This window comes from Artemia sp. Qi Xiang Cuo, chromosome 12 (assembly GCF_049724085.1).
Source record: "Artemia sp. Qi Xiang Cuo chromosome 12, ASM4972408v1, whole genome shotgun sequence".
NCBI classification, from domain to species: Eukaryota; Metazoa; Arthropoda; class Branchiopoda; order Anostraca; family Artemiidae; genus Artemia; species Artemia sp. Qi Xiang Cuo.
The window spans coordinates 3,559,710-3,574,357 of NC_142805.1; the positions used below are offsets into that span (position 1 = coordinate 3,559,710).

The window sequence follows — 14,648 nt, forward strand, 5'->3', positions numbered from 1 at the left end:
TTAGGAAAGGAGGCAGTATCCAAACACTTGTTTGTAGGGAAACTATATTCGTCTTTAACAACTTAAAAAGAGTTAATGAATTAAACTGAATATTTGATGTCTAATGATATTAATTGCTGAAAGCTCATCAGTTCAAAATGTTACTATAATTTAATGTTTATTTTCAATATTAAGTACAAAAGAAAATATTTGTCATAAAACTAGTTTTAGTAAAGCGCCAATGACGCAGTAGGTTTTAGACTTTTAAAGTGTGAGAAGGAGGTGATACCCAAACTCTTGTTTGTATTGATTTTTTTTCGTTTCAAGCTTGATTTACATATTCAATTTAAGTTTCACTCGTTTTAAGAGTTATTTACTAATTTACATTAATATATACTGTATATTTGTTTGCATTTATTGCTTATTTAATTTCTGTTCGTTTTGTTTTTCGTTTATACTTCAATAGGAAAATTTTTGTTTTGTTTTAAGCTTGATTTTCATATTCAATCTAAGCATTACTCGCTTGAATATCTATTTATTCATTTATATTATTACTTGTTGTATGTTTTTGCTATGATTGTTTATTTAATTTCTGTTCGTTTTTGGTTTTATTTATTCTTTAATAGTAATTTCTGGTCGTTTTGAGTTTGAATTTTAAAAGGTATTTGTACCTGCTGAGCTTAAGTTTGAAATGTCCTTTAGTTTTCTTTGAAAACTTACTTTTTGGAAAGTTTTTTCTAATTAATTATGAAGAGAAGCCAAATAACCCAGCCTTTCAAAGGGCTAATTGGTTCTTCTATGTTTCTGTTTAAAATTTTAAGCCATTAGAAAAAACGAATTAGTTTTGAGTCACAATATTTTTTACACGCAGTCTCTCTATTTCTGCGTGTGTGTATGTTGTTTCAAAATAAAATTTGTTATTAACTGTCACAATTGTCAAACCAATATCTTCTAAATAAAATAAAACCAATATCTCATGTCATCTACAATACATGGGCATAGACTGGATGAGCTGTATTAATATTGCATATGGTTGCTGCCCTTTGTGGTTGAATACGTAGCCCTACGGCGGTTCAAACCGTCTCAAAAATTAGCTGCTAGCTCTTAAGTATTTCTAGGCATATTTGACTAAAGATTATCCAGAGTGGGTTCGGATCTTATGCCCGTGCCACATCAAAGTCACATCTATCAATAAAGAAAGCCAAATATCACGAATGACAAGGCAATTTTATTGATTTTAGCGTCACAGATGTATTTAAAAAGCAAAAAATTAAAATTGTAAGAAATTAGTTTAAAGAGTTCGTACCAACAGTAATTTGTGTCCAACTGTTCTCTACTAATGCTAAGTCTTCTTAACTTTTGTCAGATTCCTCTCCCAGATAGAAAAACAGCTGCTCTAAGTTTCCATCTTTTCCAGTTTAAAAATTATGCCTTAAATCTTGACTCTGATTGGTCAGTCAAGAAAATTATGCTTGAAAGTTGAAAAATGTTCAACTCAAGAAATTATAAACGGCGAACGTAATTGGCGCTGTAGTCGTGCGGCATTTTGATTTTATCGACAAGTGTGACTATAATGTGGAACGAGCATTAGACTTTTGCTGACAATAGTTGAAAAACAATCAAATTCAAGCGTTTTACCTTCCGTAGTCACAGGTAATCTGATCGTTTATACGAGTGGCGCCAATTCCTGGAAATTAGGGTAGGCTATAGGGCGTGTTTTTCAAAATTTAGGATGGTGGGCAGCTATTTAAAGTTTTGTCAATGAAAATTAAAAAATAATTAATTTTTAATGAAAATACCAAAAGATATAACAATCAAAAAAATACCAAAAAGGTATTTTCAAAATCTAGGTTAGGGGGTAAGTGGTCCTCTACCCTTTCGGAGAGGGGAGATAGAATTGAAGACGATTAATGTCCAAAATTAGCACCCATCCCTTGAAGTATGTATTTAATCAAACTGACTACCTATTTTACTTAGAAAATTCCTAAATAATTCATTTACTAATTACTTTGATTCGTGGGCTAATTGGAAATTGAAGATCAATTTGAAAAAACAATCAACTAATAAACAGCTATGGATGGCTTCTGTGTTTCACAGTTTGGTATAACATTTTTATCCTCGTTTTTAAGTTTGAAGTATTATTTAAACATTTTTTCATGTGTAAAGGACCTGTATATAAATTCACATGTGAAGGTTCCATATATAAATTTCTAACGCGAACATTATGATACGAGTTGTAGTGTAATTCGAGGTATCACGAATTGTAAGTTAGAATTCTGGTTCCTTAAAAATTTTGGAATTTGCAGCCTATCAAATATTCACTTGTAACACTTGGAACGACAGAAACAAGTCTCAAGTCAAACCAATTTCAGGTTCAGAATATACAGCTGTATAGAGACGTAATTTGTCAACTCTTTTGGGCGTACACGGGGTATTCGTGCTAAAAAAAACTGGAAAACAAATAGAAAATAATAAATGAATACAAAATAAATAGAAAATTCAAATTAGTTAATTCGCGTATTTGTTTTTATGTTTTATCATTCTGAAACTTCTAATGGACAATATACAGATATGCATTTTCATTATGAGTCAATATGAGTCAATACCGTGTCCTGTCCGTTTTCGTCCCCCAGCAGCCCCAATTCCCCTGCCTCAATAAAATAACTTAAACATTCGGAAGACTTATTGCAATTAGAATATTCAATGATTCAGTAATTATCCGTTGGGGATCACATGACTCACCCTCATGGCACCCTCATGGGCAAAGGTCATAAATAATGTAAAAGACCCATTTTCCACTGATAAGTATTAGCAGAAAGAGTAGGTATATTGCGCCTTGTTTGAACTGAAATTGTACAATTATTTTCAATCTGGGATTTTGGAAACCCTCCTTGAATATCCCAACCAAGGTGGAAACTGAAAGAAGCTATTTTTTAATTTATTTTGTTTATGTTACCCCAGGACTTCGATTGACTGCGCAATTTAGGTAAGGCAATAGTTTTATCAAAAGGGTATAAACAGTTGAAAATATTTTAGTATTTCATTGAGTGCTAAGATATGTGATCTTATTCTTCGTGGACGCCGGGTAGGAAGGTTAAAATATCCCTGCCCCCCCCCCCCCAGAAAACATTAATAGAATATTAAATTAGAAAAATTGTATTAAAATCAGCAAATGAGAAATATTTCTAATCAAATATTGGAAAAACAAGGCTCCTGAAAGTACTTGCCCCCCCCCCCTCAACCTTTGGGAAATTTTCAGACGTACTCATGCCACCACAGCCAGGCTTACTGCTTGCTTAATGTAGCATTAAAATTGTCTCGGGGCAACAGATTGGTAAGCACAATGATGTTGTTGCAATAACACGCTTAAAATATTTCTAGAATTTTATTGATAATTAATGTGTTTCTTTTATAGGAAGAATTTGTTCATAGACTGGATTATGTACTGAAGAAACAACTTAAAAAAGAGCAAATAATGGCAAATCAAACTCGACTGGTAAACAAAATTCTACTTCAAAATATTCTTCCTGAACATGTAGGTAAGTAACATGATTTAATATGAATAATACAAGAATAGCTAAATTCTGTTTTCAAAGATTTTATTTTATAGCTAAATCATGGTGATTTGATGGTCGAAGTTTAAAATTTTTTTCTTTAATTATGCATATCAAATTCGGATTATTAAAAGTAAAGCTTGACTCGTCAAGAAGATTATAATTCAAAATAATTTTCTTAAAAATCTTGGTGAGTATGATAAATCAATCAATCAATCAACCAATCAATTTGTTTAAAGATAACAAAGAAAAATTAAAAACCTTTTGACCCCCACAAAGGCTCTTGGGCCTCTGACAGTGGGAGATTAAACATAACATCAAATAATAGTACTAAAATCAAACAGAAGGACAAGAAGAAAAATCAAAATAATTAAAAAACAACAGCAAAAATAGTATGCCAATCAAAATAAGTAGATTAAACACTGTCAGAAAAAACTGTCAGTTAAACACTGTCCTTCGAGACATGTATTATTGTCTTAAAGTTCGCCTTATACTTCATGCATGATCTAACGCCAATGATACTTAAGTCTATGCACCAACCCCTAATGTTTGTGTCAATTTCGAAAAAGGTACCCGTCAAGGTGCTATTCCGCCCTCGTCACTTTTTACGTTTGGAGTTCTTGATATAGAGTCGGCTGTGAACATATCAATCCCCTTTACTATTCGTAATACATCTCGCATGATGCGAAGACGACATTCTTAATGTGAGCCGCACTATCCAGCGCATAAGCGAGACTTTCGCAACACTACAATCTGAGTATGCGAAACTAGGTCTTCAGTTCAATGCTGAAAAGTCCGAAGTTGTATTCTTCAATTGGAAGCAAGTGTCACCTAGGGATATTCCTCTCGGAAATAGTAGGATTAAGCCAGTAGATCATACCACCTACCTCAGTCTTCCCATTGGTTCGTCAGTAATGCACACGCGACAACTATTAATTGCTCACATTGAGCGTAGAGTTGGGTTATCATATGCTTATTTTGTAACTAATAAGTTAGGGTTCAACTACCATCTTCTCTCGAAACTTTTTAGCTCTGTCGCTCTACCACATTATCTCTACATATCACCGTTTTGGAAAATGGTCACAAAATCTGATAAGTTAAAAATTTGTTCAGTCTTCTTCCGGTTCGCAAAATATCTTTTACGGTTTCCCCCTTGGACGCGCAATTCTTATCTGATTAGAAAATTCAGCATTGCTGACCCCATTATAGCCGTGGAAAAGCAAATTCGTGCTTATAATTCCCGTTTAATGAAGTTGAATCATCCCTGGTCGTCATTATTAACCCATTAGTTAAGATGTATTTGTTGTTTTTTTTTTTTTTTTTTTTTTTTTTTTAAGTGTTTGTTTTCGCGCTTAGTGTAATTAGTGTTTGGTTGTTTTTTTTTTTTTTTTTTTACCAATTACGGCTTGATGCAATGATGTTCATATTATTTATGTTTGTTCAGTATTTAGGAGCCTAAAAAAAAGAAAAGAAACATGTCGCGTACCTACAGAGCAGTATATAATTGTGTTTTTCTTTCTCGTTTTGTGTAATTTGTTCTAAGTGCTGATTTAGATCTTAGCTCCAGCGTTCGTCACTACAAACCACATTTATAACTCCTAAGTTTATGTGTATTGCTTTTTTTTTTTGTTTTGCTTATTGCTCCGTCTTTTCCTTTTTTGTATGACGAGTTTTCCAATAAATAATAATAATAATAAATTGAAAAAGAAAGGAAGATGGGAAAAAGAGAACAAAGGAGAGAAATAAATATCTACGGGTAAGCAGGGATCGGATATCTCTTTTTTAATTTCCATAAGAATGACATAGCCGAATTTTAATAGGTAGGGAATTCCACATGGAGGCACAACACAAAACTGGATTAAAATATGATCTTATGGTTTTAGTTTATGAATGGAAATATACAAGTAATTCCTGAGACAAAAACAAACATGAGATTCTTTTCGCAGTTCAGAAAATTAAGAGATATTGTTTGAAGAAGATAGGTAGGAGTCCAAGGAAATACTCAAAAGTGAAACAAGAGGAAAGAAAGATGAATATGGATTGACTATCTAATAAATTAATGCTGTGCTGGCCTGTCACCACAGATACTAATTTTATTGCTCTGTTTTGTATTTAGAAAACAGAGAGGGTAAGAGAAGAGAATGTTGACAGCCATACTTTTGGACAGTAGTACACATAAGGTTGAATGAGAGAGTGAAATTGAACCGGGGATCTTTATTATTGAACCGGGGAAACAATGACGAAGCTTCCGAAGAGCTCCTAGGTATCCGGAGAGCTCATGTTTGAGTTTGAGTGAGTAAGTTTGCACAGTAATGTTCAAAAGAAAGATTTTCGTCTAATAAAATACCCCGGAATCGAACATGTCTATCTGGGGGACGCGTTATCACCATGAGTGGTATAAATAGCTTGAACCAAAGGAAAAGAAGTACCTGATATGGAAAAAAAAATACGTAGACTAGATTTAGATAGATTTAGGGCAAGACGATTTGTATCGAACCATGGAAGGAATTTCTGAGCACCTAAGAGTACTATCATCTGCAAATGCGAATAGCTCTGGGCCTTTAGCTGCCTCATTAGGTGGGATAAAATTCTGATCTACAGCAACTTCGTTTAGCTTGTTCAGATGCAGCAATGAAAAGATCATTGATGAATATGAGGACTAAAAAAGTTCCTAGCATAGACTCTTTAGGGACACCAAAACCAAAACGGAATTGATTTTGAAGCATTAGAGTCAATACTTATAGAAATTTCGAATAAATAAGCTTCAAGCCACTGATAGCTGTTTCCCGTATATATTCCATCTTGGAGAGTAGGATAGTATGTGATGTGCTGTCAAACACTTTTCTGACACCAAGGAAAATTGCAGATAGAATTCTATCCTCATCAAGTGTCTTGTGAATGAACTTCAGAAAGGCTATGTAAGCTTGTACTGTTGAGTGTTTAAGTCGAAAATCAAACTGATTGTTGTGGAAAAACTGTTTTTATCAAGAAACGACAGAAGTCTAGAACACATGCATTTTCCAAAAATTTTACTAAAGGCTGATAAAAGAGAAATTGGTCGATAATTAAAAGGATCATACCTAGGGTGCTAGATTTTAGGGTGCTAGGAAAAGTTCATTTAGGGTGCTAGGAAAAGTTTTAAGTTGTGATATTGCTCCTTAATAACAGTTGATAAAAGCATGTTTTTTATTTAATTACAGTCAGGATTGTTTGAACGACATTAAAACTTAAAACGAACAGAAATTATTACGCATTAGAAAAGGGTTTCCCCCTCCTCAACACCTCGCTGTTTATGCTAAAGTTGTTTAGCACTTTTAAAAGAACATCTTATTGTTCTAATTAAACAACCCTCTTGTTTCAGGATTCGTTCTTTAAAAATTAGGACAACATTCAAACTTTAGCGTAAAGAGCGGGGTGCTGAGGAGGGGGCAACCCCCTTCATATACGTAATAATTTCTGTTTGTTTAAGTTTTAATGTTTAAGTCTTTCCTTTCTAATTCTTATGTTATCAGCTCTTCTCTTTTCATTTCATAGTATGATATAAATTTCTTTACTAGTATCTGTGTGACTCGTGCAAGCATTGCTTTGAGTCGAAATGTTCATGTTAATTGTTTCGTTTGTTCATTTATTTAAAAATAAAAGGTTGATTGATTGATTGATTGATTGAATGTCGCTCCTGTCACTCCTTAGTTAGAAAAAACTTGTTTCTTTACTTTAATTTCTGAACGTTTTCAATTAATGCAGGTTTGAATTTGGCTGACCGTACATGAAAGATTAAAACGGAATGGGCATATAATTAACTAAATAATGATTGCTTGACGTTTTAGAATGTTTCCCCTTTTTTCGAAAATCAGGCCAATTTTTTCAGGCTCGAAGCTTTTGATGGATAAAATTAAGCCAATGGAACTCCATATATTTAGAATCTGTGAGTGAGTGAGTTCTTTATTTAACAATAAAAATCATAAACAAAAAACTACATCAACAAAATCTCCCTCATAAGGCTCCATGGCCGGGAAAGAACAGAGGAGAAAAAAAAATACCAAAAAAAAAAAAAAAAAAAAAAAAAAAAAATCCAGTCGCCCACCTTAATAATCCCCAGAATGACAAGCTAGGCAGGGGATAACACATGAATTCACCAACTCAAATAAATATCCAACTCAGTCCAGAGATATCAACTCCAAAGGAAACCGGAAAAAAACTTAACTACTAGCTAGAAAATCTCTAACATAGTTTTTGAACATACCAAACGAGTGGCAGCTTCGTGCAGACACAAGGAGCGTGTCCAAATCCTGTTGCAAGTTGTCAGAGGGTTGAAGTCAGACCTCACTGATAGAGTATGAAGAATCTGTAAATTGCTGGAAGTGCGGAGATGATAAGTCGATTGATCAGAAACAAAATATATATTATTAAATAGAGCAGCAGGAAGATGGCCGTTCAACTGTAAAAAGATGAAAGAAGAACAAGAAAGAAAATAGAGAGATTTGAAATCAAGCAAAGGTTTAAGTGGAGATCGGTTATTTTCCTTAATAAGAGTCCTTGCTTTATCATAAAGTTTTGAAAGCGGCATCAGAGACGAGGGAAAAGTTGGCATCCAAATAACAGAACAATATGAAACATAAGACTGAACTAGACTGTAGAACAAGATTCTAAGAATCGAACCTGGAAATATGTGTTTGAGCTTATTAGGGATTCCAAGACTCCTGGAGACTTTCATTTTAATCAGCTCAATATGATGTTTGAAGGAAATATTTTCGTCAAGCAAGATGCCTAGGGATTGAACGTTACGATCCTTAGGTCTACTTAGAGAACCTCTTGTTACGTCTATTTCATTTAAGTCAGGGCAAGCCATTGAGACTCGGGAAAAAATGAGAAAAAATGACTTTCCGACATTTAAGGTAAGATAATTTACATCATATCATTGGATAATCCTGTCAAAACGGATAGTTATTTTTCAGCAATGGTCAGACCCAGTTTTACCGGCTATGTTATAAGCATTGCAATCAGCAGTAGCAATTAATGTCTTTGATGAGGATAAATACCGTCAACGACTAATCATAGATACTGGTTAGCATAACTAGCAGGACAGGATAGGTTTTAAAGTTTGAACCGTATTAATAAGATCATTAACGTAGATTAAAAAGAGTATCTGCCCAATAACAAATCCTTGTGGAACGCCAAACTCTATTCCCGAAGGGTTAGAAAAGTGCGGATCAACCGAGATGACTCGACCAGATAAATATGATAGAAACCAAAAAGAAACAGTCTCTCTTATACCAACAAGGGACAGTTTCCAAAGAGGAATATTGCGTATTAATGAGTTAAATATTGTTTGTACAGCAAGAAAAAGAGCAGAAGGTATCAGACCAGAGTCAAGAACTGAATATAAATATTACGGGAGAGTTGTGCATACATACTTAGTTGGATTCTTCATCGTAAATCCAAACAGAAAATCATGAAAAAAGTGTCTAGAATTAAGAAAATTAAGAAGTCGAAAAAGCATAGCTTTTTCAAATATTTTGCTAAACACTGATAAAAGGGATATGGGACGATAATTTGCAGGATCATTCCTTGATCCACCTTTAAACAGAACGATAACGCGAGCACGCTTTAAAGCACTTGAGAAGACACCATTTTCAAAAGAAAGATTGACAAGTCTCATGAGGGCAGAAATGATGACAGGAAGAATGAACTTGACAACCTTAGTCGGAATACAGTCTGGGCCAGAAGATGAAGAACCTCTCAAATCACTGACAATTCTGGCTATTTCAGCTTCAGAGGTAGGTTCCAATGCCATTGATTTAGGACAAGGCGGTCTAAGTTAAGACCTAAAGTCAGGTAGAGAAGAAGAAGGACTTACAGAAGAGGCTGAAGTTTTGCTGATATTATCAAAATAGTAATTAAACGCATCTTGAACTTTTAGCTCACCCTCTACATTTTCGCCTTCCATCACAATACTTGAAGGGGCAGAAGGAGGAAGACAAGATGGCCTGATAATAGAATTGATTAATTGTCACGTCTTCCTAATGTCTTTACCACACGCAGAGAATTTTCTGTAATAAAATAACGATTGTGCCTTTCGGCAAAGCGAATTGTAAACTCTTCTATAAGCTTTGAAAAATTGAAGTCGAGAATCACGAGAAGACGGCTTAGAGGACCTGTAAGCCTTCCAAAGATTATTTTTCTTCCTCCAACTTTGAGGGAGTCCCGGAGTCATCCAAGGATTCAAAGGGGTTGTTCTTTTAGATGCCGGATTCGACCGGGCCCAACAAGGTAACTTCTTTCAAAGAATTATAAAAAGAATTAAACAAAGAATCTATATCAGATTCCTTTTCAGAAATACTGCAGAAACAACCCGCCAACCCTGACCTAAGAAGATACAAACCCTGATCATTAAATTTTAAAGAGGAAAAAACAGCTCCTTGGTTCCTCCTTGGCAACCCATCGGAAAAAATCATAGATAGAAAAAACAGGAAAATGGTCTGAGATGTCACTCGTAAACACAAAATTTTGCACCTAGGTCAACGATGAAAAAATATTATCAAGCAAAGAAGCAATAGTGCTAGTAATGCGAGTTGGAATGCATGGAGACGGTAATGTTCCGCAAGCGAGCATTGTTGAAAGAAAATCCAAGGACGAGGATGACCTCCGGTCACACAAACTAAGGTTGAAGTCACCTATTACGACAACTTCACATGAATGAAGTTGGGTTATTTCCAAGACCTCATCAAGAATCTGAAGGAAAGAGGGAACAGACCCACTAGGAGACCGGTATACATTACCAACGATCAAAGTTTTAGCTTGGGTTTTAATCTCAATAAATAAGGATTCAAAAATTCCTCCTTAATTTCTTGACAGGTCACGTCTAACAGAGTACGGAAGACATTCCGAAACATAAACAGCAAGGCCACTTCTTGTCATCCTACTTCAATTTAAACATTCCATCTTGTACCCAGAGAGATGCAATAGAGATTCATTATTTAAATCAAGGAAAGTCTCACAAAGACCAATAGAATCAGTATGGCCCTACGCACTATTTTTTTCAACTCATCAAATGAAGAACAAAGGCCCTGTACATTAAGCTGAAGCACAGAGAAACTACCAACTCGTTTGGATATTCGATCAAAATCCGATACATACTTACTACAAACTGAAAAATGGGGATTTGATGGTGATTTATTAGACTGACCTACGAAATTATTAATCAAGCTAAGAAAATCTATTGGGTTATTTTCAAATTGAAGCAGTCGCTCACCCAAGGAGGAGATTTCACCCGAACTATAGTCGAACAAATTCAAAGAAATAAACTAATTTCTCTTTTCTTAAAAAAAAAAAAAAAAAAAAAAAAACATAAAAAATCAACTTTTTATATAACACTAAAGGGTGTCAACAAGTGAGCGGATTCGTGTTGGGTGGCTATCACCCTGCTCACGTTTGACACGGCCACGATCACACCAGACGGTTCTTACACCATATCTGTCACTTGCGCCTTCAAAAATCGCTTTTTTCATTTTTGTAACATATTCCATGACAAATATGCCCGATTTCAGCTTTTATTTTGCTCGGAAAACAGTTTATGCAGTATCTTTAGTTACAAATTTCACAATAACTGGAGCCACAGTCGTACGTATCTAGATATTCCAAAAAGCGTTCAAAAGTCTGTAAAGATGGTTCTCTCACAACAACGGATCTTTCTGGACATGTACACCCATTTTCTTCACTATGTCAAGAACAGTAGTACCCAGGTCATTTCTGGGGTCCTGCTTCACTCCAAAAAAACTAAAGAATCAAGTAAAGGCTCCTGTTTGTAATCATCCAGCTTTTCCTCAATAGTAGCCACCCAAAGCTCTAATGACTGAATCTGGCTATCCAGAGATGAAAACAGTTTTTCTATTTTCTCAACTTTGTGTTGTATTCTGGAGTGATTGAATCATATATTTCCGAAACAATCAGTTCAGGGTTCAGAGCCGCTTGTTGCGATGAGGCTGCTACTCTTGTCACGGAAACCACTTTTTCCTGAACCTTTTTTTCTATTTCTTTTACTAGGCCAAATTTAAGCTTTGTAACTTCATATTGGGCTAAAGTAAGTTGCTTTCGGATTCCAGATGATCCGCTCAAAGCAGTTAGATCAGTACCCGCGCCTTTCGCAGTTTTTCTTTATTAAGTTATTGTAAAGATCCCGATAAGATCCACACTCACAAAAAGCATGATTAACGCCTTTAGCGGTTTTTTTCGAAGCTTCGGCATAATTTCCACCACATTAAAAAAGATTTTCGTCCACCACTGTCTGAAAGTTATGGGACCCGTAGCAAAAAACAATGCATTTAGGCGTAGACTTTTTTTGGTTTGTTATGTTAACAATCCGGACTGGCCAGAGGGGATATTCCTTGAACCGAGCTACCGCTAGATCTCTCTTCTAAAACTTTACCATGATGAAAATAAAAATCCAATAAATCGAAAATAGACTTATCTTTAGCGGACAGGGCCACGTAAAAAAAGCCTTTTGATAACTTTGAACTCTTTTGATACAATTATTGCTATCAAATTTTATTTTTGATATTTGGGGGGGGGGGCAAATTTTGCAACTTAAAGACCTGTCCCAAGGGGCCGTGAGGCTTATTTTATGTCCAAAGGTATAGTTAATACCTTCTAAGACCACACTGGCTATACATGAAATATGAAGCTAAGAGAGGAAAGAAAATAATAAATGAAAAATAAAACCAAAAAGGGTGAGAAAACGAGGATTTTGTCAGCCAGTGGCAAAACACCAAGACGAAAAACAAGCAAATATTTCAACATGGACCACCGCGAAGTGGTCCTCAATGCTAAAAAAAAAAAAAAAAAAAAAAAAAAACAAACATTTTAGAGTTTACTGCACAAGATACGAACATACACTGAATGAAAGACCAGGCCGAAACCAATGAAAAAGGGATTTACCAAAGAGGTTGGGCAAGAATGTTTTGCCTCGCGATATCCTTTTGCTCGTCTGCAATTTCGGTTTTCATTAGATATACAAATATACTTTCTTAAATTTGCCTGGGTGCAAATATCAATTGAGCATTTTAGTATTAAATTGTTATAAATCGGGCTTAATGAAATATCTCCGATGTCTTTATTTATAGCCAAATTTCTGTTCATATATTTTTTTTTATCTCAATTGCTTTTTTGAAAAAATGCGGTATGCCCAATACAGTAGATATTAAAGTTACCCCTTAAATATGTACCAAACGTGTAGGATTTTCAAAAAAATGCAGGGCAAAGGTGGAATTAAAGTTGTCATTTTTATTTTTCAATCTCCGGGACTTATCTGTTGAAATTTTGTGTTCATGCAAGCGTTCACCGGGTTGTTCATGGGTCCTACCAATGTAAAATTTCCCACATGAACACGGGACTCTGTAGACGTCACTACCCAGTACATGGTCAGTTTTATCTTTTCCTGGGTTGAAAAAATTTTCAAAGAAATAGTTTTTCAACCTCCCCATGAGAGCTAAAAATAGCAGACTCCACGCCCGTAATAATTTCTTATGTATTTACGCTTGTTTGAGCCATTGCAAATGTTGGTCCTTTTGAAAGAATACTTAGTTCCTTGGATGTAAAAACCTTAGAGGATAGATTTTCCAAAGGAGGGCCATTTTCCATTTTTGCTAAATGGAAAACGTGTCAGAAAGACCTTTGTGAGATATTTAGAATTTGGTGAAAATCTTGAACGGATAAAGTCTGAATAAAAATTTGAAGTTAAATATTTTATTACCAAGGACGTATCTTTTGAATCTAGGGTCTTTTAAAATATGTATTAAAGTTTTGAAACCCATTCTCTGGATAAACGGGCCTTCAGATTGTATGCCTAAATGTAGTTTGAAACGTAAAGAAGGCAGAAAAATTCGATGTCTTTTGCAAGTTTCTAAGAAATTAAACTGACAAATAAAATTTGCATGTTTTTAACAGAATTTAAAAAATCTAAAACAATATTGTTTTAGATTAAAACAATAATTAAATTAGATTATGGTACTATTAGATAATTAAAATATAATCTAATTTAAATTAGATTATGGTAGATAAAAAATCTACCATACATTTCAAAACTTAGTGATAAACTTGGAAAAATTTTCTGTTTCTTTCAAAAGTGGACAAAAAGTTGAACATTTTTTCATCTCAGGAAAAGATAAAACTGACCATGTGCTGGGTAGTGGCGTCTACAGAGTCCCGTGTTCATGTGGGAAATTCTACATTGGTAGGACCCATCAACAACTTGGTGAATTTTTGCATGAACACAAAATTCCAATAGATAAGTCCCTGAGATTGAAAAATAAAAATGACAACTTTTATTCCGCCTTGGCCCAGTATATTTTCGAAAATCCTACACATCTTGAAAAACGTTAGATTCTTTTTTTCTTTTTTGTTTAGCACTGAGGACGACTTGGCGGAGGTCCTTGTCGAAATATTTGCTTTTTTTTCGTCTTCGTGTTTTATTACTGGCTGACAAAATACTCGTTTTCTCACCCTTTTTTGGTTTTATTTTTCATTTATTATTTCCTTTCCTCTCTTAGCTTCTTATGAAAGGTATAGTTATTGGACCTTTTCAAATATACTGGACAAAATGGCTACATCAGAATTTTGATTCGACGATTTTGGGGAAAAGGGTGCATGGGAGGGTGCCTAAATGCCCCCCAATCTTCTTGGCCACTTAAAATTGGCGCTAAAACTTCTAAATGTCGTTTGAATGAACCCTCTACCGATATTCTAGAACCAATGGTTTGATACAATCACCCCCTGGAGAAAAAACAAATAAACACGCATCCGTGATCTTAGTTCTGGCATAAAAATACAAAATTTCATATTTTTGCCTCTACAGTAAGTTTCTTTGACACGCTGAATCTAATGGTGTGATTTTCATTAAAAATTTTATGACTTTTAGGGGGGTCTTTCCACCTTTTTTTGAAACTCAGACAAATTTTATCAGGCTCTTAGCTTTTGATGAGTAAAACTAAACTTAATTAAACTTATCTGTTTGGAATCAGCATAATAAACCGAATCTTTTTTTTTTAAATATCTAATGGTATCAAAATTCCTTTTGTTAGAGTTTCGGTTGCTATTGAGCCAGGTCGCTCCTAACTTACA

General features: G+C 34.6%; 1 protein-coding gene across 1 annotated transcript in view; it reads left to right on the forward strand.

Moving 5' to 3' along the window:
- The window catches only part of LOC148945668 (adenylate cyclase type 2-like), a 69,623-nt gene that overhangs the window by 32,892 nt on the left and 22,083 nt on the right, over positions 1–14,648 (forward strand). Inside the window, exon 4 of the mRNA XM_089097726.1 lies at positions 3,395–3,518. Within this exon, the coding sequence (XP_088953852.1) occupies positions 3,395–3,518 (124 nt within the window). The remainder of the gene's footprint in view (positions 1–3,394; positions 3,519–14,648) is intronic.